The 27,623-nt window shown below is 39.5% G+C and overlaps 1 protein-coding gene across 2 annotated transcripts in view; it reads right to left on the bottom strand.

Annotated features, from left to right (window-relative positions):
- Positions 1-10,343: 10,343 nt before the first annotated feature.
- The window catches only part of arhgap20b (Rho GTPase activating protein 20b), an 81,557-nt gene continuing 64,277 nt past the window's right edge, over positions 10,344-27,623 (bottom strand). The window contains exons 10-15 of one of the 2 annotated variants that reach the window (XM_052021684.1): positions 26,163-26,341; positions 25,387-25,548; positions 23,702-23,811; positions 21,964-22,153; positions 17,049-17,166; positions 10,344-13,887 (exon numbers count right to left, since the gene is read on the bottom strand). In XM_052021684.1, coding sequence (XP_051877644.1) covers positions 12,143-13,887; positions 17,049-17,166; positions 21,964-22,153; positions 23,702-23,811; positions 25,387-25,548; positions 26,163-26,341 — 2,504 coding nt within the window. In that variant the 3' untranslated portion in view covers positions 10,344-12,142. The remainder of the gene's footprint in view (positions 13,888-17,048; positions 17,167-21,963; positions 22,154-23,701; positions 23,812-25,386; positions 25,549-26,162; positions 26,342-27,623) is intronic. The other variant, XM_052021685.1, reaches the window with a different exon arrangement.

The following is a 27,623-nucleotide window of genomic DNA, read 5'->3' as shown; positions in this document are numbered from 1 at the left end:
CTATCACACTCTGTGACATGGGTAAGTCCTGCCACCTTCCAGCACTCTTTCCCATTCTTCCATCCACCAGACCCGTCAGTAAACCAAGCCTCTTTCTTTTCATCCTCAGTCAGCTCATCATATGGGCATCCCCAAGAGACTGGGGATTGAGGGCGGTCTTCCTGTGCGGGATGGGATTCCGCTTGAGGAAGATCCATCACCTGATCGTGCAACCGACTGACGGCGTCTGGCCCTTTCTTCGTACAGTCCGCGATGTACTTGACAATCGAGGAGCGCTGGCCCTCCTTGTGTGTGGTGTTCTTGGACTTCGCCCACTGCATGATGGGCAGGTCGGGCCTGAGGGTAACCAGAGATGCTCCTGTTTGGTGTTCCGTTGATGTCAATGCCCAGTAGCAATAATTATTTGCCGTTCAAACGGAGTATATCTGGTGGCTGCTTCTGGCAAGCTCAGTCCAGAAGCCGGGACAAAGCTTGCTCCACAGCTCGTCATAGGGAGGCAGTCAAGAGAGGCCTTATGCAGATTCAGCCGACCCCAGCACCATTTATTCAGGTGGTACTGGAGCTAGAGCCCCCTCCTGAAAGCGTCAATGTTTACCAGTGATTGCCGACCCGCAGATCCCAGTCAAAACCACGTCAGCCTTCACAAAGATGCCATGGCTGTGGTGAAAGTCATGTCCACTGGTCCGACTGCAAGCATCAAAAGGCTGTCTGCCGGTTCTGTCAGAAGGTAGGGCACCTCGAGAAGGTGTGCTTTGCAAAGCAATGCAGGAAAGTGACAGAATTGGACAGAATTAAAGCCCTTATACCGACTACTCCAGAAGGACCAACACTGGGAATGGTCAAGAATTAAGCAACAGGCATTTGAACAAATAAAAACTGCCCTCAGTTCTTCGTCCGTGTTGCTGCACTATGATCCTGAAAACCCTATAGCCATCATATGTGACTCCTCACCATATGGGGCCGGGACCACCCTCCTACATCAAATGTCTTGCGGAACAGAGATGCTCATTGCTTTCGCCTCAAGGACAATGTCTCAGGCGGAGATGAATTATTCACAGCTCGACCAAGAGCCTTAGCTATTATGTTTGGCATCAAGCGCTTCCATCTATACATATTTGGGCGGCCTCTCAAAATCCACACAGAGCATAAGCCCCTTCTAGGCTTAATGGCGGAGACATGAGGTATCCAACAAATGTCATCACCAAGAATGCAACGATGGGCATTGACCTTACCCGCTTACTCCTACACAATGAAGTATACCCCCGGAAACGAAAATGTTGTTGCCAACGCCTTAAGCAGATTACCAGTTGTTGAGGGAGCATCTGGCACCCCTCCATTCGAGGTTGTTCACCTATAACAAAGCCTAGATAAAACACCAATCAAAAGTCACCTCATTAGGCAGTGGATAGCTCGTCATCCACTCCCATCACAGGTAAAAAGAGCACTACAGGTTGGTTGGTCTGCTAGCCCTTGACCTGAATTTCAACCATCTACAAATCACCAACATGAACTGAGCCTACAGGATGGCTGCATATCATGGGGTAGTCAAGTAGTGGTTCCCCCTCAGGGCTGCAAGAGCATACTCCACGAACTGCATGTTGCTCACCCTGGGGTGGTCAGAATGAAGGCACTTACATGAAGCTATGTGTGGTGGCCAAAAATTGACACCGATATTGAGAATGTGGTGCACATCTGCCCTATTTGTCAGAAGGTGCAAAAAGCATCACCAAAGGCCCCCGCTTAAACCATGTGCCTGCTCCGATTCTCCCTGGAAGTGCATTCACATTGACTACTTTGGACCATTCTGGAGACAAGTGTTTCTGGTTATTGTGGATGCCCATTCGAAGTGGATAGAGGCATTACCTACTTGTATGTCATGTTCCTCAACAACTACTATAACTAATCTACAGTCTGTCTTTGCTACGCTTGGTATTCTGGAAATGACTGTATCCGATAACGGCCCGGCTTTCACAATTGCAGAATTTAAGGAGTTTGTAGAGAAGAATGATATTAGGCACATGACAACAGCTCCATATCATGCAGCATCAAGTAGCCTGGCTGAGCGAGCAGTGCAAACGATGAAACGAGGCCTTTCTAAACAAACACAGGGTGATTTGATGACGAAATTAAGCCGTTCCCTTTTCCGTTACCGAATCACCCCAAATGAACTAAAACGGGCACCTCCCCCACTGAATTAATGTTCAAACCCACATTATGCACCAGATAGGAACTCCTGCTGCTGGCCACCCAGGAACAACTTTGAGGCAAACACGAGACCATGAAACAAAACGACATGATACTTATGATACTTATGATATCGTGATACAAAACTACCAATGATACCCGCACTAGGCCGCGAACATTTGGTGCCAATGACAAGGTCCACACTCGACTCACGCACAAAGAAAACTGGGAACCGGCTGTTGTCCAACACTGTAATAGTCAAGTTGCAGAATTTGAACTGCCAAACGGACGAATTGTCAGGCGCCATTTGGATCACGTGCACCAGCGAACCGACGGAGGAACTGGTGAAGCCACAGAAGCATCCCCAGCCGATGAAGCTACCGTTCAAGTAGATGAACCAACGGACGCTTCATCAAGAGGGGAGGACATTCACAGCCCACCCACCTCGGCATCGGCTGATCAAGGAGACACCGAGAGAGAAGATGCGCCCCCGCGACGGTCCACGAGGGTGCATCGGCCGGTCGACCGATACCAGGCAGAACAGCGGCGGAAAAATCTTCTCAACTTTTCCCTCTGTTCACCTAACCTAGTTTCTTCCCCTGCAGTTCCCTCTTATAGTGGGGAGGGATGAACCTTACGGACAAACCATATGGAGAACGCGGCAAATGCGGTCGGTCGATCGTCCAGCGGATCGATGGCGCGAATGTGGCAGTACGCATGCACGCGCTTATACGCATGCATGTACTGGCCAGTTGATCACCCGGTGGAGCAACGACACCCTCTGACATGCACAACTTCATTTTTGGAGCGGGACTTCAGGGCTCGCGCGCTTTTATGTCTCCGCAGACCTTCTCATGGATCTACAATTGTAAGTTGCTCAGTTTCTGTATTTCGATTAATATGAATCAGTAAAGACGTTTATTCTACTGCACCGTTGTTGTTCTTGCTCTGTGCATACGTAACAGCTAAGGGGTGAATTTATAGAAGTTTATAGAATCATGAGGGGCATAGATAAGATGGATTGTCAGTCTTTTTCCCAGGGAAGGGCATAGGTTTAAAGTGAGAGGGGAAAGATTTAAAGAAGACCTAAGAGGCAAGTTATTCACAGAGAGGGTGGTGGGTAAATGGAACAAGCTGCCAGAGGAGGTGGTAGAGACAAGTACAATTATAATGATTCGAAGACATTTGGACTGGTTCAAGGATAGGAATGGTTTAGAAGAATATGGGCCAAATGCAGGCAAATGGGATTAGCTCAGGAAGACACCTTGGTCATCATTGATGAGTTGGGCTGAAGGTCCTGTTTCCGTGCTGTATGAGTCTATGATAATTAATAAGATGGGAGTATCTTGGAACAAAAGGCAATGACAATAAGAATATAAAAAATGGATGCCAGCAAAGGCCATTCAGCCCCTTGTGGCTGCTCTGTCATTCAATAAGTTCATGGCTGATTCTTATCTCCCAGTGCCACAGTTCCTCTCTGACCTCACATCCCTTGTGTCCCTCAATATGTAAAAATCTGTTGATCATTGAGAAATTTCTTCTCTTCTCTATAAGAATGGTTGACCCTATATTCTGAGGTTGTGACCCCTGGTTCTAGACACTCCAGCCAGAGGTAACATCAGCTCTGCACCTGTCCTGTCAAACCTTGTACAAATTTGTATCTGTTGACCAAATCAGCTCTTAATATTCTATAATGAGTTTAAGATCAATCTACTTAAGCTCTCATCATATGGCAATCCTGCCAATCCAGGAATCAATCTAGTTGAGTTAACCTTCAGTTGCAAGTATGTCTTTCCTAAAGCAAGGAGACCAGATCTATGCACATTATTCCATTTCAAAGAAGTCTTATATAATTGAAACAGATGTTCCTACTCTTGTACTCAAATCCTCGTGTAATAGCTTGGCCATTTTTGAGTTGAGGTGCTGTGGCTGGTGAGGTTCTGCAGCAATCAGTAGCTACCTGTATAACTATAGGCTGTTTAACCACCACATGTGCAACAAGAGTAGTCAGCCTTCTTCCATCCCCATGGTCCAGGTCAAAGTCAAACTTGAGTTTATTGTCATATGCACAGGTGCAATGAAAATCTTAATTGCAACAGCATCACAGGCACATAGCAGCATACAAGCAGCTTTCACAAGAATTCACAAGAAGGGTCATTGAATAGGATATATCAGTACATTCAAGGAGCTAGTACACTGCCCAAGATTGAGGTGGGGACAAAACTGCTACTTTTCTCACCCATTGAAAATTGCATGGGTAATTCAGCCACTGCTCATTTAGTCTCAACCCAGTAAAACTAAATCTCATCTCTCTGATCTTGACAAGTTGCTGGGTCAGGTGAAAGAGTGAGTATCTGTGTAAGACAGCAACTCTGCTTGCTGAGCCAAATTTAAAGTCATGGCTTATACTTTAACAAAATATGTTAGAGTGATAAGCATCTTTAACATTCAGACACCTCAGAAGGATTCATACAAAGAATATCTTTTTCACTCTTCCCATCTGTGTGGCTGTTCCCATTTTTGTGGTGGGTAAATTTATAATTACTTGTGCCACTTATTTTATGAGAAATTGCAATCAAGTAACAATGCCTTCTACCCTCCCTCTTGCTCCATTATCACCAACAGTGAAAGTACTTTTGTGCTAGTTCTTCACATCCCTAGATTTCTGGGTAAGTTTCTTCTAGAGGCTCCAGAGGGCAGCATTAACTGTCACATGGAGCTGCCTGTGGAAATTTGTTGCTACCTCTCATAAAAGCAGACAGTGAGCTGTATGCATCAGGAAGATAGGGTGATTGTGATTTAGATAGTATGGTATTGGAAAATAATTCAAGAAAACCATATTGATGAAATTTTTTTTGGCTTGTGTGTGAACTCAGTTAGTCATGAGGTTTTATCTGGTCAATGCCATTTATTCTCATGACAGGATTTCCTGATTTCTTGCCTGTTTACCAGCTCCTTGTTAGACATGGCAGATTAGATGCACTCTGTTTAACTCCTAAGAATTACTTCCTCACCCTCTGTTGATGGCACTGACCTTCATTTTGAGGGTCTTGTGTCGAGCAACAGAAGAAATTCAAATTAATTAGTTTCTTGTAATTTTCACAATAGTGAAAAGCAGAAATGACAAAGACTACATTAAATTTGAAACTTAAAGTTTTGCTGATCTATCTATTTAAAAAAAACAGAAACAGCCCAAAGCAAATGGTCATCAATTTACCCCCTCTGTTTCTTTTGTGGATATTTCTATGCTCCTACATTAACAAAACTGAAGTATTACCTTCTACTGTTTCAGCCAATGGTCAATGAATGTGAATGTGCATCATATCATGAATAAATAAAACGTAATTAAGCAATCACTCACAAGTAAGGAATTTGCTATTTAGTTAAAAACAAATATAAAAATTTTGAGGAACCCGGATAAACCTTTTAGTAAAAGCACATACTGCTTACCACATCCTCAATCCCTAACATCGCCAGAAATGTACACAATTTTTCTTAACCCTTTCCGACTGGCTGCATCAAGGTGCTTAACAAGCAATACTATTCAGGTGCCAAACTCCTGGCACTCTTTTCTTCCCTTTCACTTCTTGCTTCCTAATTTTAAACTTCTGTTTCCAGTTATTTGAAACTACCATCATTGTGAACAACTTGAAAAGATCAACTTTTTCAATCCCTTCAAAACCTTGAAAGCTCCAGTTTAGTCACTCTGACACCTTGGAATGTTCTGCACGGTGAAAACAAAAAGCTTAAATTTATTTAAAGGTTGTTTGATGAGAGGCAGTGCAGGGAACAGTGCAATTTTTTTACTGGATGAATGAGCTAAATCGAACCAGATGATTACTTTATCTAAAATTATCTTCTGATTCAAGGTACCTAATCTAAAGGCAATACATTCTCTACCATACATGATGCACAATGGACTTCTTAGAAAAATATTTTACTTTGGATTAAAGGAAAATGACAATGTGTGTATGAAATTGGTTAATGAGTGGAAAGTAAAGAGTAGTATTGAACTACCCTTTATAACACCTTGGTTAGTATTAGACTATTGCACATTCATCCAATTTGCCTTGGACATTAGGAAATAAGTTTGGAGATAACAGGAGACTTAAAAGTATAATAACTGGTGGGAAGGATAGTTCCAAATAGATCGATAAAATAGGCGGACGCATATCAGATGAAATTTAGGGAAGTACAGTGTAATGAATGTTGGGAGGGAGATGAGGAGAGGCAATGTAAAATATAATGTAAAAGGCAGTGGAGGAATAGAGAGATCTGGGGGAGGAGGTTGTATGTGCTCACAGCATTTTGAAGGAAGCAGAACAAGTTGAGGAGGATTCAATATGTGATCTTTGTCTTTATAAATCTTTATAATCACTGGTTGAATCTCAGCTGTACAATAGCATTTAATTTTGTACTTCGAGGGAGTGCAGAGGGAACGTTGAGCAACTACAGAGGCTGGGGTTAGTCATTTTAAAGAAGGAAGAAAAGGGGAAGTGGGGATTTAAAAGTGGTGCTCAAGAGGTTGTGGATAACTAACAGGGAACATTGGAAGAAACTGTTTCCATTGACAGGTGGCAATTGGAAAAACAGCCAGAATGGAAATGAGGAGAAAATTTTAAATGCATTGCCTGATAGATTGGAGGAAATATTCAATGACATCTTTCAAAAGAGAATCTGATAAATACTTGCAAAATAAAAACTTACAGTTATTGAAGATTTAACAAGGGAGTGGAACTAATTAGACAACTTTGCCAAAGAGCAGGCCTATGTAAAATGGGGTCAATTGATCTCCTTTTGTGGTGTATCATTCAATGGTTTTCTGTAACCAGACTGTCACAGAATACGAGTAAGAATAATTAGTGTATAGCTGTATAAAAATAAGTTTCAGGTTAGAAATGCAACCAGGATTTTCCCAAGAATTTGTATATATCAGAATTTCAAAGACATGGGTTTCAAACAGAATTACTTATCATTCATCTTGTCACTGTCAGACCTTATTGTGCAGAAAAAAATAGTCATTTGGCTAAGAAGAAGGTTACTGCTCTTGAAAAAGTTATTCATTGTATAAATCCTTCTGAGGTGTCTGAATGTTAAAGATGCTTATCATTCTAACATATATGAACGCTAACATATTAACTTGGCTCAGCAAGCAGGGCTGCTGCCTCACACCTCCAGTGACCCAGTTTCAATCCTGATCGCTGCCACTTTCTGCATGGAGTTTGCACATTCTCCCTTTGGCAATGAGGGCTTCCCCCAGGTGAGAGAGAACAGGTTATCAGGAAATAAGTGGGGGAATGGAATTTATGGAATTGCTCTGAGAACTGGCATATGAAGAAGAAGGGCTGAGTGGCCTCCTATATCATAAGGAAATATGAAAATTCTAATATATGTCTACCAACTTTAAACTATAAGCTGAAACTGTTTCAAATGAAGAGGTAAGTAGTAAAACCAAAAAAAAAGGTGAAAATGCAAGTCAACCGATGTCAAAAAACAAATTGCTCGATTCATCCAAATGGCTGAACCTGCAGCAATAATCTATTTTCCCTTCTCTGATGCTAATAGACGCACTCTACATCTCAAGCATGGTCTGTTAGTAATACTCTTTGTACTTGTGGAATGTTTAAGGACAGGATTTGCGCAAACAAGAAACAGTTCCTTCCCAGCTCTAGTGCAGAATCCTTTCTGAATTTGTACCATCTATGGAAGAAGTTAGGACACAAAGTATGGCATATTAAATATCATGACTGTTTACTGCTGTGGATGTTTAAAATACCAGCATCAGAGCTGACTTTTGATTCATAGCTCTTTGATGGGAACCAGAGCGGTTATCTCTAACACAAAGGAAAGTTGTTGCCGCAAGTAAAGTACAAAGGCAAGCTTTGTATATGAATATGAAGGAAAGGGTTGCAGGGGAAATGAGTGGGAAGGGTTGGGGTGGGGTGGTTGTGTACTTGGTAACTTTAACCTAAATTGCCCATGGGAAAGGAGTGTATTTGTGTTCCACCTGAAATGATTTCAGGCTCCACTGACCCATCCCATTTCCATTTGGTGATAGGTTAAAATTACCTTCTTTGGTTTCTCATATCACATTGTCATTCTTGGCACCTCTGAATGCGCAGAATCCATTGTCCGTCAAAAAGGACATAGTCAAAGTAATTTTTTACCAGCCAGCACATCGGTTGAGCAAATGGCCCCAATGCATTTACTGTATGTTGTTTTGGCATTATTTTATCACTGCCATCCACTAAGCACTCCAAATGTACAGTAAATGTTTTGTCACAAATCATTGTCCTCTCAGTTACCTTAAAGTTAGGGACGGCATATCAGTCTCAACAATCAACAAAACACTGCAATGTCTGACTTGTTTGATCAAATGAAGACAAATCCAAACCCACAATCCATTTTTACCACTGATAATTTCTCCTCTCATGCTAAAGATGCTGGCAATAGCTTGCACCTCTATACATGCAGGCAATAGCTACCAAGTCATGATTCTTCGTACATTAATTTGGAACAGTAAATGTGAGCAAGAAGACTGTCTCTGTCACTGTTGTCCCTGTTATTACAGACCAATGATCAAGCCTCTAACCTTATATGTTGGAGTCTGGATTAAATTTTAAGGCAATAGCCAAAATGGAATGATTTTAATCAGATAAGTATAACAGAAATTAAGTGGGCAGCCATTCAAAATCATTCAGATGACTTATTTGTCAACATCTTACTCCATTCCCATTGTCTGGAATTTTAGACTGCTTATTGTAGCAGGCAGCAAGAACACTCACCTGAAGCTGGCAGGATCCTTCTTTAAATATCCATCTGGTGTTCATTGACTTCATAGATCCAGGACTGCAATTTTAACTGGTAGATTGTTACAATTGCAGTAACTTCCTCATCAGGCAAAGACAGCATGAGGAGAATGCAACACAAGAATAATTATTATGATGTGAAGTTACTGCATAAATATGTCTGACACTTCTTTCCCAATTCAGTACAGCTTACAATGAAGCTTGATACGAGGTGATTTGAGTGGTCTGATTAGAATGAAAACTATAGACAATTAGAATGTTTAAAAGACATTTGGACAGGAACATGTATAGAAAATGTTTAGAGGGATATAAGCCAAATGCAAGCAAATGGGACTAGCCCAGGAAGGCACCTTGGTTGACATGGAAGAGTTGGGCCAAGGGGTCTGTTTCCATGCTGTATAACTCCATTGGTCATGTTGGATAGCATACATGAAAAGAACCTGTTTTATTTTATTCCCAGAACGCAAAGAAAATCATCAGGTTTCTCTTCAAGCATTTGTTCCAGTTATTCTCTAACATTCACTGTGCCTGGGTGACCCATCAAACTCTCACCAGAACCTCAAAACTCTGGATATTCTTAGCTCTCAGTTTTTCTGCCTGTAATTTCCAGGTGTTTAATCCATTTAGAACCCATTCACTGCTTTCCAAGTTACTGCACCTTCTCCCTTGTTACAAAGCTTGCTTCAGTCTAAATGTTCCTGTAGACTGTGGCTCTTTGCTTTTTAATCTAGCTTTCTTATCCTTTTCCCTATATGCTGCTTTTCAGCTTGCGTGCAAGTGTATAGAAATGTTTGCATAGCAAATGAACTAGCAAGATTTTTGAACCACTGTTTCTTGGTTGCAGGTCAACACAAAAGGCATTGAGTCTGAATTACTTGGTGAAGAAGGTACTGCACAATTAGTATAAATAAAGTCTGGTGCTATGCTGAACATTGGTGTATTATACTTTGCACCTTCTCCCTCCTGGCCCCACCCAGCCCCCTCCCCCGTCACACCAGCCCCACTGTTTTCTGTCATCTTATTGTGAAGGTCCAAATTATTGCTGGGGTTAGGTTCCATCTGGCAATGATATCCACCATTATCTTGTGTGTAGCCATTCTTTATCTGTGGGTCAAGACAATGAATTCTTACTGGCTATTAGCTGTTGGGGGATTATATTAAAACCCAGTGTTATCTTCAATTAACATCCAAACAAACATGTGCTCCAACTATTAGCACACAACAATCTGAATCTGTGTAATTTTTCCCCCCCTTCACCCACTCCAACTGAGATCAGCTTGTATTATTATACTGAGGGTTTGAACTTGATTCCTTTAACTTGTATGGTCAAATATTACAATGACACAAAGTATTAACTAATTTTTAATGAAGCTTCATATATTTATAAAAAAAACTTTAGTGTTCATTAGTTGTAATAAATATGGTGCTCTACAATATTCTTCATGATGAGTAACATTCAAGGTAATTAATAGCTCAGATTAAAATGAATGCAATAGTTTAACATTTGCTTCAGCACTATACACTATACAATCAATGTTGTTCATGCAGGAACAAAAGAACAGCAATTTCTTTCAAATAAAAATTATAAACATCTTCTATGACATTGAGAAATGGGGTACCATTGCTAAAAAGAAATCCAAATGCAATATGTGTCAAAAGGAATGTACCAAAGTGACAGGTTTAAGAGCTATACCGCCTCACTCTCACTGGAAATTAACTGCATTATGCATATAAAGTCAGACAAAGAACCAGAGAGGTAAGCAAATACATATCCAATCCAATGGCACTCTCCGTTGTGTTTTTCAGGACAACATATCTGCAGTCCTCTGGTATATTATGTGGCACAAACAATGAGTATCATCAAACAGGCATATTTTTGCTCTTGCCTGATAGTCATGCACACACGCTGAGTAAACAAGCCTCTAACATTGGCTCTTCCTAGTCTCATGAGAAGCTAATTATAATAGCCCCCCTTCCACTGTTCTACTTGAGATGAGGTAGTCTGCAACAGATCAGTAAATGGCACATCCTGGTGATTAGAGCTTATGGCTATACTTATTAGACACAGCAATCAGGGGGAAAATAGTCAATCAAATGTTCCACAAATGAAGAAAATCTATATATGTGGACTTTCTGTTTCCCCTTTAAGTTGTGCAGATTTTCTCCCTTGGAGGCAGATATCTGTTGGGTGACATAGTGGCACAGCTAGTAAAGCTACCATCTCACAGCTCAAGCTACTCAAGTTCAATCCTGACTTCTGTTGCTGTGGAATTTGCACATTCTCTCTGTGACTGTGTGGCTTACTCCAGGTGCTCCTGTTTCCTCCCCTCTCCCAAAGACATGGAGGTTGGTGACTTAGTTGGCCACTGTAAATTGCCTTCAGTAGGTAGGTCAGTGGTAAAGTTAATGGAATGTAGGGAGAATAAAATAGAATTAGGGTAAATGGATGCTTCATGGTCAGCATGTGGACTTGGTGGGCTAATGGGCCTGTTTCTGAGCTGTGTGACTCTATGACCTCAATCCTCAATACACACAGCATATAACTTATGGGTCCCAATGTGTGTAGGGCTATAACTGGCGTTCAATCAACCAAATACCTGCAACTTCCTGGTAATCTTCCCGATGCCTGTTCAGTTAGTGCAATTCTATTTGTAAAAGCAAAGTTGAATTGATTGGTCACTCATGAAGTTTGGACCTGCCTGATTCAGATATCGTAAAAGAAAACCTTCAACATTGGCTTGATATCAAAGATAAAATTCCTAAAAAGCTGGATGTGCTTAAGCCAGAGAGAAATAACGATGAGAAGGGTGCTGTAAGAAATATTGTCGTGACATTAATCCAGAAATTGATGCTTTCAATATGAGCATATAAAAGCAAAAAATGTCCCTTTACCCAGTATTTTAAAAGGCTTTAAACAATTAGCATTTCTATTAAAATAATGGGTGGAGGAATATTCTACAAACATGTCAGAGATTGTTAATGGCTGAAACAATATCTTCTAGGCCATAGTAATGCTGCCAGTGCTCAATATGCATAAGTACCACCCATGTCATCTTTTATGCAGGAAGTGGGTATATCAGTAACAAAGTATGAAGAGCTGATCTGGTTTTAACAGGTGTAATGAAAACATCTGTTAGAACATTACATTTTCAGACATAAGATTCATCTGTGAAAATAATCTTTTCAAAGTCTTCTAAATGTGTATTGGTGCATCTTCTGCTTTGCCATTCTTGCCTGCTTCTAACTAGCTCACTCTCAACTGTTGTAGTGTCTCTGAGGCAGTGTTTAGCCTCATTGTGAAGGAAGTAGTCCTTGACAGTACTTTTAACAGAAGGAGGTAAAACAATACGAATAGTATGTCTTTTATTACTTGTGCTATTGCTGCATTGCTGAGGTTGACTTGAGCAGTCCAATAACTCCTTGTCACTCTGTAAAGGAGAGTCCCTGGAAGGACTTCTGGTTAAAAAGTCCTCAGGAATAATTTTTTGCTCAGATGATTTGGATCTTTCAAAGACTTGTCGTCGCCCCACAGATTGGAGAACCAAGGGTGAATTCTGTCCATAAAACACAGATTGTGGGATGTGGAGCTTAATAGTCTGCCCTGACCATCTTGTAGTTTCTTTTCTAGGTGATGAAACACGATGGTGGCCTTTGTCATCTTGTTCGGCAATGGTAACTTCAGGGTTCTGCTTCTCTTGATCATCCTTGTGCTGTACAGTTAAGACCTTTCCTGGTGCCATGTAGAAGGTTATTTTAGTGCGTTTAATATCACTACAAGTTGGGTCCTCAGGTGATGTAACAAATTGTGTTGCATTAGGAACAGTCAAACTATTTTTTTCCTGATGACCTTCTCCATTTAACATCTCTGTGTTATTCTGGACAAGGTCTGTCTCAGTATAATCTTGTCCAACATATGTCACACTTGTAAAACATTCAGTATCTTTCTCAGAACTTTCAACATCCAAAGACATTTGACTTTTGTGCCCCATTGATATTTGGGCTGAATCCTCTTCCTCGGTCTCACAATCCAAGTCCCTTTCTTTCTCTATTTCATTGTACCAATGCATATCATCAAGGCAGCAAGCCATTGAAGATGGAGATGCCTCAGGCACTTTACCAGAAAGCCTATTGGAGGTATAAGATAAGGATACCTGGTTTCTTCCAGAATTCCCCAACATGCAGAGAAAAGAGTCATTGCGACCAAACATTGAAGAGTCAGAATAAGAGAAGGCACTATCTATTGAACTAAGTGACGACTCTGAGGGTGAAGTTGTAGGAGAAGATAGGCTAGACAAACTTGACCTTGTTGACAAATTCAGTCTGTGGAGGTTAGGCTGCTTCATTTTGGCATTAATCTGAGGAGACCTCCAAAATGTATATTTCATTTTATTAGAAATAGGTCCTTTCCCATCATCTAATAGCTTCTGGCTTTCAATCTGAAGCATTTTCAACTGCTGTAAGTAATCAATATGGCCATGAGTCATGGTTGCGTCACAGCTGGATTGGCGGGCCACTGGCTCATGAGACAAAGCAAGATGGTGCGACAGGCAAACACTGGGCTCTGATGAACAACGGTCCCGAGCTGAGTCAATGCTTTGAATAGCCGCAAGAGAAGAAACGGAGGAATAAGAATATAAGGACTCATTTTCTGATTGCTCGCAGAGGTCTCCACTGTCACTTTTCTCCAGTATTTTCCTGGATGAAACTTCTTCATTGAAGAATCTTTGCTGACTCCTAATGTCTTTGGTTTCTTCAGTAGCATACCGCTTGGAATTGTTCAAGGTGATGAAGATAGAGTTCCTTTGCCGTTCCTTTTGAAGCTTTTGTTTATTTTGATCAGACAATACTGATTCTGTGTCATCGGATGAATACTGTGGCTGTATTGAGTCCACATCTGTAAAAGTGACATTAAAAGAAAGATGAAAATGTTACATTGCTTCCACATGGATTTCCCATGATCTTGTCTAAAAATATTGAACCTTCCTGCAGTGCTTTTCCACAAATGATCAAAGCCACATATTCATGTATGTGATATAGACAGTGCTCCAAGGGAGGATATTCAATTAGTCATTATCGGCAAGCCAAACCTCGCCCCCATTATGCACTATGCAGCAGGAGCTGCGGATTAGATAATTAGGGAGGAACTCTTGCTGGTTTTGTCCCATCTATATTAGCATTTTAACTTTTTTTGCCATCCCTCCTATCTGACATCAGTACTCTCAGATCATAGATTAGTTTCTGTACTTCAGTTCTACACCAGACAGTGTAGGACTAAACCCCTTAGTCCAACAAGATGGACAGAATTAATGGAATAAACTGGTTCAGATTAGATTGTAATGAAAGAGTCAGGATAAATGGGTCATTTTCAGGATGGCAAGCTGTAACTATTGGAATGAAAAAGGGATCAATGCCTGGACCTCCACTATTTACAAAATATGCTAAGAGCTCAAGAGTTTCAGAGCCAAATTTGCTGATAATACAAAGATAGGTGGGAAAACAATTTGTAATGAGGACACAATGAGTCTACAAAGGAACATAAGTAGGTTAATTAAGTGGATACAAATTTGGCAGGTGCAGTATAATGTGATTATCCTCTTTAATAAGAAAAATAGAAAAATAGAGTGTTGTTGAAATAGAAATAGACTTCAAAAAGCTTCTGTGTGGAGGGATCTGGGCGCTTGAAACACAGAAAGATAGCAAGTACTAAGGAAGGCAAACAATAGGTTCACCTTTATAGTGCTTGAGAAGATGTTTCCCATTACGGGGGTATCTAGAAATATGGAGCATAGTTTCAGAATAGCTATTTGCTTATTTAGGACCAAGCTCAGGAAGAAATTCTTCTCTCCAAGGGTCATGAATCTTTGGAATTCTCAGAAAGCCATGGAGGCTGAGTCATTGAATATATTCAATGTTGAGATCAGCAGATTTTTGCACCATAGGGAAATAAGGTTTATAAGAAACAATGAGGAGTTGAGGCCAAGGTCAGTGGAACGATGGAGCAGGCTTGAAGGGGTGTATGACTTACTCCTGCTCCTATGCCTTATTTTCTAATATCTTAAAAAGCACAAAACATTGCAGTATAACAAACGAGAAAAAAACATTCAATTTGGTACTACAGCCAAATAAAAGGGAAAAAAAAATGTTTGTATTTATTAACTAGTAGTTCATCCCCATTATTAGTGGCAAATGTACCTCTACTATAGGTAATAAAATGAATTTTAGTGGCAGAGTACAACATTATAGTGTATTTAGCATGCTAGTCAGGAATGAAGTTCTAAGCAAGAGATTCCTCCATAACTTCAAGAAGTCCAAAGGACTTTGCAGCTGATGAAGTACTTTTTAAAGTGTATTCACTAATGCAATATGATTAAAGACAACATTCAATTTGCATTCAACAAGTTTGCATAAATAATAATGATCAAATAATCTGTTTCAGTGATGTATGTTGAAGGTTTGGTTTTGAAGTATTTGGTTTTGGACTGAGTTCCCTTGTTCCTCTCTGAATTCCTTCCATAAGGGAATGTCTTTTTACACAGAGAGTGGTGGGTGCGTGGAATGTACTGCCGGTCAAGGTTGTGGGGGCAGGTACATTAGGGACATTTAAGGGACTCTTAGAGACATAAATGATCGAGAAATGGAGGGCTATGTAGGAGGGAAGGTTTAGATAGATCTTAGAGCAGGATAAAATGTCAGCACAACATTGTGGGCCATAGGGCCTGTACTGTGCTGTAATGTTCTATGTTCTATGTTCACCTCCTTCCATCCAGTCTGTCTTCACAGTGTGTTGTTTCAGGAAGGTTAATGATATTATCCAGGATGCCTGCCACCCTGGCCATTCCTTTTTCTCTCTTCTACCTTCTGCAATACAGGAGCTTGAAAGTCCGGTTGACCAGACTCAAGAACAGCTTCTTCCCAACTGCTATCCAACTTCTGAACCAATCACCTCTTACACATTCCCTTCCCAGTGATGCTGCCATGTTCTCAGTCTCTTAATTCTATCTCTCATAGTTATTCTGTTATTGTCACCTTAACATTTCTTTTTGCACTACTCAGATTGCACTACTATCTTTGCACTATTCTGTTGTACTCTGCACCTTTCTGTTGTTTTGCACTCGTCGCTGTTTTTATCTAGGATGGACAAGGCTTCGGCTTACTACCACATCTAAACAATGCAAAGCACCCCACATTGCACAGATGGTTCAACCTGGGTGTTGCATTCCAATCACTGGAAAATATCTTGAACCTGTGACCTGACTTAGGAGATTTATACACTAAGTGAAGGCTGATAACTGCTGACAATACACTGGTAGAAATTAATCTGCTTTGTTAGTGTGTCCACAGTCAACCCTTTATAACCAGTGATCACCCAAAGCAGGATACACAAGGACTGGAAGAAATAGAACTTAGACCACACTGGTATATTCTTGTACCAATCATGCACCGAGAAATTGGTATACTGCCCCCCAGTTTTCAAGCCATTACTTTACATTGTGTCACTGATAAATGGGAATGATGTAGCAAGTTAACAGTTGCACAGCGACTTAATATCGGTGAAAATTACAGGTCTAAAATTCCACCTTGACAGCTAAGCCTATGACTCACATGGTGCAATCAACTAAATCACAATAGAGTTTATATGGGAACCTAGTACAGGTTTAACCTTTTGTAAAAGGGTTCTTGACTAATAGACGTTCAGTTATGAAATGGTGACGATAAATCTCTATTAAGATTTAAACACATATTTTGAAGACATCTGCAGAGCTTCAGAGAAAATGAAAAGAAACTGACTGAACATTTTAGTCTGAGCACTGAACATCATCGACATACACAGCTCTGTCCACCTCAATTCCAAGTATGAACTACTAATTTTAACCACTGAGCTTTGATGGTCGCTGCTCATTCCAAACAGATGTAAAATTTCTGCCTCTGGGGCTTTTGCAACTTACCGTTTGTTAGTATTTTATGGATAAGAATTCCATCTGATAAAAAATGTTTCATTTTTGATAAACAGTCAAACACAGTCCATGAAAAAGTAATGAGCAAAACACCACAAACCTAAAGAGTCCTCAGAATTGCCATGCTGGACATCTTGTGATCTCCCAAAGAGAGAATTCAGCCCACTGCCAAAGATTTGGTAAGAGTTTTCAATCATGAACTGTACAAGAATGGCCACCTGAAAGAAAGCAAGCAGAAATTAATGCATCACTGCATTCAACATATATTTATGTAATACATTTGATGTAACAAAATGCCCTGTTCTGTTTCACATAGGGTGTAGCGTGTTCGGAATGAAACACAGGAACAAATAGATAATGATTAACTTATGGAAGGCAGTGACTACTTTACAATGAGAGTACAGTATAAAAGTGTACTATTTTGAGCAATGTATTATAGAAAACATTAAAATGTTGGTCTGTGTTAACAAACAGTAGCAGTCACACAATATCTATGTTAAAGTTGTGCTTAAGTTGTTCCTTAACTAGTGAAAGTATAACATAATTTGCAACTACTATGCTGCTGTCTGAAGCAAGTAATATTATTACAAAGCAATGGTTTCTCTTTCTTCACCATCCATAGAAGCTATCTGGCCAGCTATCTCTTCTTGAAAGCCAAGGGCAAACTATCTGATTTGAAATAGTCTGTAAACATTTTCAGAAACTGAAGTAAAAATTAATAAACTTAAATCATTATTTAATGTATAATTGCTGATTAAATTCAAACAAATAATACTTGAAAGACATTTATTAGGTTCACGGGACAGGAGGACAGTTACAGTGCATTGAAAATCCTGCAAGAAAACTTAAATTAAACTTCCATTTTCAATCCAACTGATGCTATTTGTAAAGGAATAGCTGACTGTAGATTTGTTTGGTTTGCAAATTCAGGTCCCATATATTCAATTCTGCTGACCAACAACTGATGCATGCTTTGTCCACATTTACTGGGCAACAGTACCAAGAATGATTAATAATGGCAAGAGAGGAAAGAGGTTATAAGGGGTAGGAGTGAATGTGGACAGCAGGGTAAGAACTCAGAGGAGAGGAAGGTAAGGAAGATGAGGTACTGTTGTAGCTATAGAGAATGAGCAGGAGAGAAGAGAAGAGGGCTCGGTGATGACATTGCAGGGCTTGGCAGAGCAGTATATGAAGATCACCTTAAATGATAGAGATGAGGTAATCAAAGTGTCAAAAATGGGGAAGAGGCTGAAGAACCTCATGGTAAGAAATATGACACTGGCACAGCCTGAGTGGGTGAGAGAAGAGTTGTGCAACCTGAAAGCTTTTGTTGAAAGGATGAACAAATAACTACCTCGATCTCTGCCTACTTCAATGGTGAAACCATTGTTCAATTAACTTTTTGGGAGATGCAGAGTGAGGCGAGGCTTTCTGTGATGGTGAATGTGCAAGGACTTTCCAGATTTATCAGTTGGCCTTTCTCATGTATCTGTCTTGAGCCTAAAGGTAGCATGACGTCCAATTTAGAAGAGATAGTGAAAATGCATGAATACTTCTGTGCCAGAATTACAGAGTTAATATTAAGGAGTTAAAGATAGATGGGTAATGAGAGAATGTTTTGGTATTCACAGTGAGCCGCAGGATAATTTTCTCCTGTTTAAGTGTCAGGTTCACTTATTTGGCAACGCTCTTATCCCACTATTGATTTGAAAATGTCATCCAAATTGACGCTGTGGATTGATACTTAATGCTAGTAGAATACTGCACGGCAGCTACTGTAGCACTAGCAACGAAGATGAATTTCAAGCGCAGTTACCTATTGTTGTCTTGGCTGAATTTGATTAATTCACAAAAATAGAATTAGTAAGTAGTGATTCTGTGATCCTAGTCCACAAGGGTAACATTGACAAGAATTGATAGATCCGATCTGATTACCCGCCTGTGCCCCATCAAGCATGCCTTCACATTGGAACTGCAGGAATGTGGAATCATACTACAACTCCAAGCAGTCCTCTGATTCTGAGTTCAATCTGTGTCCAATAACATGAATTAACTTGTATTAAACTTTTTTCAGACAGTTGGAAGCAAATCCAATTCTAATTATAATAGACTTTATCAAATAATAAATTACAAATATCTCATGATTAGAATCTACAACTGTGTTTAATGATCAAAGATTATAGATGAATGGACAGGGCAAGTACAGACTAAACACTTGATTTTAAGAATAACATTAATAAACAATAATTTCTTTTCAACTATTTGGCAAGAACATGACTTGGAATGAGTTTATAATTTTGCTGTCTTTCCCTTCTCTCCCTTTTCATCTTGCTTCTCTTTACAGAAAAAGGGAGATCACAGAGTGATCAGTGAGATAAAGCTGGCAAATCATAACCCAACAGTTTTATGCTACAGCTAGTGCCCTGGGTAACAACTGAGCCTGAAGTCAGTGCATTATGTAATAGTGTTGTATGGATCTGATGACTCCAATACATTTGGGAGATTTTTGTTGAAAGCTAAAACAAATCTTTACGATAAATGTCCACAGGAATATAGTGATAAGGAATCCCAAATAAAAAAACAAAAAAATTAATTACCTACTGGGTAAGTTATTGTTCTCATTAGAGGTAGACTTTTCACATCGGACCTTGACAGTAATAATAATAATATGTATTATCATTGTGGCCTTTGATGTAGCAAAATGTCACAAAGCCCTCACACAAGTGTAAACACAAAACCTGACTAAGGAGATATTGTAGCAGAAGACAAAAACAATTGGTCAAAATGGTTGGTTTTATTCAGCATCTTAAAGGAGGAAAGAAGGGTAGAGAGAGAAAGAAGATTAGGACAAACTTCAGATCTTAAGGTCTTGGCAGCTGAAGACTTGACTAACAATGGTGAAGCTATCAAAATCAGAGATCTTCAGTAGTGGAGGAGTGGAACTATTTCAGAGGATTGCAGGGTAGTATAGCAGTGGAACTAGCAGTATTGTTGCTTTACACCTCCAGCAACAAGGGGTCTATCCTGTCCATGTGCAGTGCAACCACATGGGTTACAACCCACCCCCCGCCCCCTCGCCCAATGCTGAAGTTTCCTCTAACATCCCAGAGATGTTCTGGTTGGTAGGTTAATTGGTCATTGGAAATTACTCTTTGTGTAGCTGAGTGATAAGTAAATCAGGATGGAGTTGATGGGTATGTGGGAGAGAACAAGTTACAGGGTCTAAGTGGGGGAATAGAATTGATGGGATTCCTCTGTGATTGTTACCCTTCTCCGTCTTAAGGAAAAATGAATCAAAGTTGTAAATGGAAGAGATTACAGAAATAGGGGAGCGCGGGAATTAAAAAAGAAAGAGAAATTTGAAATAGAAGTGCTACTTAAATGGAAGCCAATGCTGGTCAGCACGCATAGGGATAAAGAGTGAATAAAGACACGCGAGGCTGTGTATTGGATCAAGTCAGGTTCACAGAATATGGAATGGGAGTCAGAACGAGAATGGGTAAGTCTCAAGGCAACAAAATCATGAGTGAATGTTTCAGCAGCAGATGAGCCATCAGTCTTTACTAGTTTTGGAGATTCTGCTGTCATATGTTGGCAATGACAGGTGCTTTGATGAGCCCTATGGCAACAAAGAGTTGTTGTGAATTTTTCCAAGGGGTTTTCAAGCCAAGGATAGTGACTGGAAAACATTAAGGCAGAGGAACAGTGACAAGTTGGGCTTGGGGAAGGGAAAGTTGCTGAGGAGAGACGTGAAAAATGGTATGAGTTATTGACAGAACAGGGAGGAGGAAGGAGTGGGAGAAGTAAGTGGGAAAAGTGAGCAGTCATCTTGAAGTGCTGCAGTCATTGTGCAGTCACAGTGCTGTTGGGTAAAGAGTTGAAGGAATGGCATCATATTTCCAATTCAGGATGGTTTGCCCATTGGAGGCAATCCTTCGGGTCCGACATGGACTCCTGTTTGGGAGGCCTTATTTTGACTTGAGCAAATTCCTACAGTGCTTCTAGTTGATGGTCCTTCAGTAGTGGAGGAAGTGAAAGTTTAAGGTGGTGGTTGTGGTACCAAACAAGTGGGGTCCTTTGTCTTGGATGGTGCTAAGCTTCTTGAACAGTTTTAGAAGAGTATTCAATCACACTCCTGATCTTGCCTTGTTGGTTGGTGCAAAGGACCTGGTTTTGCAGCCAAACTAATTATGTAAGTGGTCAATTAGGTTTGTGCTCAATAGTAAACTCCCAGAAAATCGATGTTGGGGTGTTTAGCAGCAATAAAGCTGTTGAATGTCATGAAGAGGTGGTGTCTAGGCCTATTTGCATTTTGTTTTTATTTATTCATATTTGTGTGGAGACCTTTGGATAGGCCAGTATTTATTACCCATCTCTAATTGCCCTTGAGCTGGGTCGTTCCCTGGGCCTTTAAAACTTAATCACATTACTGTGGTTCTGAAAAAAAATGCTACTTGGAAAACAGTGAGGCTACTTGGAAAACTGAGGTTCTCTGAAAAACCTCCAAGTGGTAAAATGGTCACATGTAGGTTGAACCTCGTAAGGGTGGCAGACTTCACTGCCAAGTGAATAAAATGGGGTTTTCACCATTAATGATACAAAAATTTAGACTTATTAATTTAAGTACCTCATCTGCCATGGCAGCAATTAAAATTGTGATTCCTAGACCAGTAGGTTATGCTTCTGTCTGGTAACACAGCACTATGCTCTCATTCTTCATGCAAGCAAGGAATTTATCATCATCTGAGGACCTGCAAATGGAACTCAACATTGCAATCACCATCAAACAGTGGCCTTATAATGGAGGGAAAGTCATTGAAGCAGCTGATAATAAATGGGGCTTCTAAAACCTTCTCAGTTTAGGCTATGGTCCTAATGGATGCACAAAGCAGAATAGAAATTTAAAACTACACAGAACATTGAGATATATCTCCCAACTAACTTTACCAAATAATAGGATATTATAAGTTCTGAACTGTCTGCAGAAATGTGGAAGTCTAAAGTAAATTTGTTACCTTTCTTGTGCATTTGCTCTCTTCCTCTGGGCTCATTGGACTAGGAAGCCACAGCATGTTTGGAGCTATGCAAAGAGCCAGGTTAAAAGCTGTCATCTGGTTCTCTTCTGAGTTTTTTTCAATGCGATTTAAAACACCAAACAAATGACGAAGAAGAAGGACATTTGCTTCAGGAAGCTCCTCAATTAGACTGCAACATATTGAAAATTATTTATGAGTTAGACCTGAAAATTTAATTCTGTTTCTCTTTCCATAGTTACTGCCCAACCTGCTGACTTTTTCCAGCATTTATTTCAGATTTCCACCATTTGCAGGTTTTTTGGATTTTCTGAAAATTTACAACTCTGGAACAGTCATTAAAACTTATCTCTAAAACACTATATGCTGGAGGTGCTTTATCATCAATTAATATAGTTGCACTTATTTACACATCAGATCACATCTCCTTCATAACTTAACTGATAAAAGTGTTGTGCTTATCAAGAAATCTCCAGATTTAATTCCAATAAAAAATTCTAGGCTAAGGTATTTATGTGGCTGGACCAGTTAAGGTTGGGAGTCATTTTCCATGCTTCCTTGAGACAAGACACAACAGCTATGATCTCCCAGTTTATACATTTTTATGTCTTTGCACTGTGCTGCTGCTACAAAATAACAAATTTCACACGTTATGTCAGTGATAATAAATCTGATTCAGATTCTGATTCGGAATCACCGGGTCGTATTTTTAACATGGCAATCAGGCTGAAAACCACCCTAGTAATAACTTAAAGGTAAGTTTTCCTAATTTCACAATCTTTTGATTAGATTTTAGCTAAATGGGGACTCTGTTTAGTACATTGGATGAAATTTCTGATTTCTAGACACTTGGCTGCAAAAGTAAGTCCTAACCTCCTCAAGGTCATTCATCAGCTACAGGGCACAAGGTATGATCGTGTTGAAATTTCTGCGTTTGCCCGGATGAATTTACACGTCCATTGGATGGATATGCCACTGAAAATGCCAATATTTAGTGACCATTCCTAAGTGCCTCTGAAATGAGTTCACTGTATTGCTGTGTATGGAGTCAAATAGAGTCCAAACTGGCTGAGGATGGCAGATTTCCCATGCTGCAGGTTATTAATGTATCAGGTGGGTTTTAACAACCATCTGTAACTCATGTTACCTGTAGTGAGACTGATGATCCTGAGCACTGGCCACTAATTAACCATTGAGCTACTGCATCCCCAGCACACCTCCAGCAGAATTCAAGGAGCTCAACTTCATCAATATTCAGCCCCTTCATCATCAAGGTTGCAGTGGAAGCCATCTCCTAAATGTTCTGCAGCAATTCATCAAGACTTCTTTTTTGCAGCAACACCTCTAAAATCTCTGCCCTCCATCACTTAGAAAGACAAGGACAGCAGATGCACGGGAACATTCCCTGCAAATTCCCTTCTACGTCACACATTATCATCACATGGAAATATATCACCATCCTTCTTCATCACTGGAACTCCCTATTCAATCATTGGGGAACCTTCACCACATGGACTGCATCAGATGAAGGGGGTGGTTTACAACCATTTAACCAGAGCAACTAAAGATGGATAATAAAATCTGCAATGTCTGCATCCCATAAGTGAATTAAGATTTGCAAAGTGATTCTTTTGGCTGAAGTAGCTTAATTCAGTTTGAGTTAGTTCACCAAAGAATAAATGATGATATGTTAGTTCTGGAAAATAAAAGTTTCACTCACTTCTTTATGGACTGTACCTTTCCCTCTTCATTCTCATTTTCTATTCCTTCCATCCACTTTTCATACAATTCAGATGACAGAACACTGCCAGGGATATTACGTAGAAAATCCTACACCAAAAAAATGCAATCAAGTTCTTCTCAATCTTTTATCCTTCACGTTTTCATAGGCATATAAGTCAAAAATCCTATAAAATGTTTTTATCTGATTTTGCTGATCTTAAAAAGGGTGAAAAATTGCAACACAATTGTCAAAATGAAATAGCTCTCACAGGCACAGAATGATGCAAATATTAACAAAATTCCTAAGCTATTCTACAGACAGCTCCCACTACATGTAGCTAGGTAATCACTAAGGTGTAATATGTACAATTAGTTGTAAACCATTATACCTGATTTAATTTTTAGGGTAGATTTTCGAAGTCCTACCTAATGACAGCATCGGGTAAAGACATGGAAAATCTATCTTTTTGTTCCTTTTAAAATATCTTTTCCTTAATTATAATTATAATTTTTTGTTGTTCCTGAGATAAATTATTAACATTTAATTCTGTTTCTTGTAGTCTTAGTTGCTGGTAAGAAAACAGACATGACCTCTCACTATTGAAGAGTGATTCCAGAATATTCTTTCAACTGTGTATATTATTTGTAATCCTTAATACACTGTTGCTTGTAATGAAAAACTCTTCATTAAACATCATGCATAAGTGCGATTTGGTCTTCACACACTGTGTGCTAAAAGAATGTGCAACCTGTGTAATCTTTCATTGCTGTTTGTGGGATTTTGTTGTGTGCAGAAAGACCACTGTATTTACCTAGATAACAACAAATACAGAATCTAGAAGTGAAGCATCCTCCTCTGATGAAGCCATCACTGAATTAAATACATGTAAATAAAGGTGGGGGTTTCTGGCAAATGATGGAGGGAGGACAGGGCATTTTTACAAATCTGTAAGAGACACTGTATGCTGAGAAATGAGTTTTGGAGGGTTCCCAGGAAACTTTGAGACACATAATATTTATTGTGCAATGGATACACGTTAGATGTAATAATTTTAACTGGTGAAGTGGTTTTGGTATAACCCACAGTCTCTATGCAACTATAAAGCTATTTTATGTAGTGGATAGCAAAAATGTTGGTAATGAGGCTCCTCAGAGGCATCTCTCAGCCAAGCTGCAAATGTGTTGTGACAGATGAGATGGTAAAATTCAACTAGAGATATTGATAAAAAAGTCATTACAAAAATCTTAAAAACAGGAGGTTATGTTTGTGGAAAGCAAAATGCACATGCACGTGCACATTTGTGGATAGATTTTTTTTCCAAATAATAATTATGTTATTGCAAAGAAGTATTCAAGAGCTATTCTGCAAACGTTGTCCAATGCTAGAAAATAATAGGAATAATTTTATAAATTTATACATTTGGGTTTATTGGATGGGAGCTCCCTGAACTCCATGCTTATGCTTCTGATGAAGACAAAGTTCCATGTTGAAAACAGAAGTCTGTCAGATTTACTCTAATAAAAGGATGTAACACAGTTAGCAATATTCTGTTCTGTTCAGTCTGAGCCAGCTTCTCTTTATTCTCTGTTTTTCGAGCTTAAAATCCAAGACAATGTATACACATGTTTAAGGTCGAACGAAAAAGTTTTTACTTTTGACTGGAAAGGTATAAAAACTCATACCGTGATTACAGCAGCTGCCACAAACACAGATTCTCTGTCCATATGCACTTCATTTCCAGAATTCAGTTTCTCCTTTAGCTCCTTGCAGGTCTTGGCATTTGCTGAACGTCTGAAAATGCCTTTGGTGGAGGGGCCTTCATGGTACAACAGAACAAGCATATCCTGTGGAAAAAATAGCACCAGAGTCTATTAAAACATTAATTGTCAATTGGTTAGATTGCTTATTTTCACAGACAGCTAAGTTATCACAAATTATTTTAGAGGTGTGAACAGATTTGTAAAATCTATGAACTAAATTTAATTACAACACTAACTTTCGCACAAAGAAGATAGTTTACTTAATGAAGAGACTATTAGTCCTATCTTTAAAGTAAAGCATTAACAAGGAGAAGGTTAACCTTAGCCTTAATACTAAGAACACAAGAAACAGATACAGGAGCAGACCATTTAGCCCCTTACGCCTTCTCCACCTGTTTTTTTTTTCTGTACCATCCCCATATCCCTCGATTCATGTAATATACAAAAATCTATTGATTTTAATATTAAACATTGATTTGGAACCCTAACACAAATAAAGGCATAAAATGCTTCTATGAAGCACAGGAATACATAGGAATAAAAAATAAAAAAGAACAAGAAAAAAGGAGAGAAGCAAACAAGAAGAAAAAGAAAAAAATACTCTTTGATATAGTTTTTTTGTCCACAGGATGTCCTATAAGTTTTAACAGTCAATGAATTACTTCTGGAGTGTAGCCATTGCCAACTGCATTCCTTACCATGATTGGCTTTGGAAGGGTACCATTCTTACAGATCGAGGGCAGTGACAGTCCAAAAAGCTTTCTTGGTGTGATTGGAGACTCAGAGGTGAGACTGCTGTCTGACTGGTTGCTGGAACTGCGCCTTAGCGCCCAATCTATTATTGACTTCTTCTTTCTAAGAATTTTTGGAGTTGATTCTGGAAAAAAACAAGGAAATAAAAATGGGATTGCAGTGATTCAAACATTTTACAAATCAGGAAAGCAAGGATTTATTAAAGAAATAGCAACAGGAAATAGGAGAGGGAATTGGCACAAGAGATGCAAATCAAGCATATTGTTTCTATTGCATATTAACATTTACTGGTGCATTACTAGCTCCTTGATCCTCTTGCCTTCATGTAGTGAAATGCCTACATTCTTACATTATTTAACATAGGTAGGATTTAGCTGGTGAGAAGTGTTAGATAGATGGGATTAACATGTTCAGTATCTGCTAGCTGCAAGAAGCCCCACATGAAACAGGCTTGATGTAGCTTCAATCTAATTCCATCAGGAAGTGGATTCCAAGTAGAAAACTGCCATAACTTGGTACTGAATTGGTAATATGAGAAGGCTTGTGTGGGAAATTTAAGAGTTAATGCAATATTTAGAAAATGCTCTTCTGAGTTTATGCTGTGGCATGTGATTAGGGTAGGATATACATTTAAGCTACAGTTAAACTAACCTGAGAGTTTTTGATGCTGACATAAAACCTGAATAAGTATCCCCACACAAGTACTCTTCAATTTGATGACACCAGAGAAAAGAATATTTAACACTGTGAGGGAGAAACTCTGCTGGGATGCTCTCATGTATCCTCCATAACTTTGATGGAGGAATCAAGGAAACCCCCCAAAAATGGCATCAGTATCAAAGCCAGGGTGAATAAATGGATACCTTGACTGAGATTGAACCTCAATTTTAATGCAATAATCATATTTCTTAAGTAAAAGCAAATAAAAGCACTGGATATTGTTCAACTCAAGCCCGGGAGATATAATAGGTGAGTACAAACTTCTAAGAAATGAGCACAAGAGTGCAAAAGCAGAGGCATGGACCATCTTGGTAATCATCTATAAAAAATGTATAACCATAAGACCATAAGACATAGGAGCAGAATTAGGCCATTTGGCCCTTCGAGTCTACTCCACCTTTCGATCATGGTGATTTATTAACTTTATAAAACATTAGTTAGACCAGAGCTGGAGAACTGTGTGCAGTTCTGGTCACCACACAATAGGGAGGATGTGATTGCTTCGGAGAGGATATGAGGAAGGTCCATCAGAATGGAACTTTTCAGCAATGTAGAAAGACTGGATGTGCTTGGACTAGAGAAGGCTCAGGGCGACAGGGTAAACCCGACTGAGGTATTCAAAATTAGGAGAGGGATAAGTAGGGTGGATAGTGATAAAATTTTCTCTTTAACAGAGTTGTTTAAAA

Source organism: Pristis pectinata, chromosome 8, assembly GCF_009764475.1.
Source record: "Pristis pectinata isolate sPriPec2 chromosome 8, sPriPec2.1.pri, whole genome shotgun sequence".
Taxonomy (NCBI): Eukaryota; Metazoa; Chordata; class Chondrichthyes; order Rhinopristiformes; family Pristidae; genus Pristis; species Pristis pectinata.
This window is presented reverse-complemented; position numbering and strand designations above follow the sequence as displayed.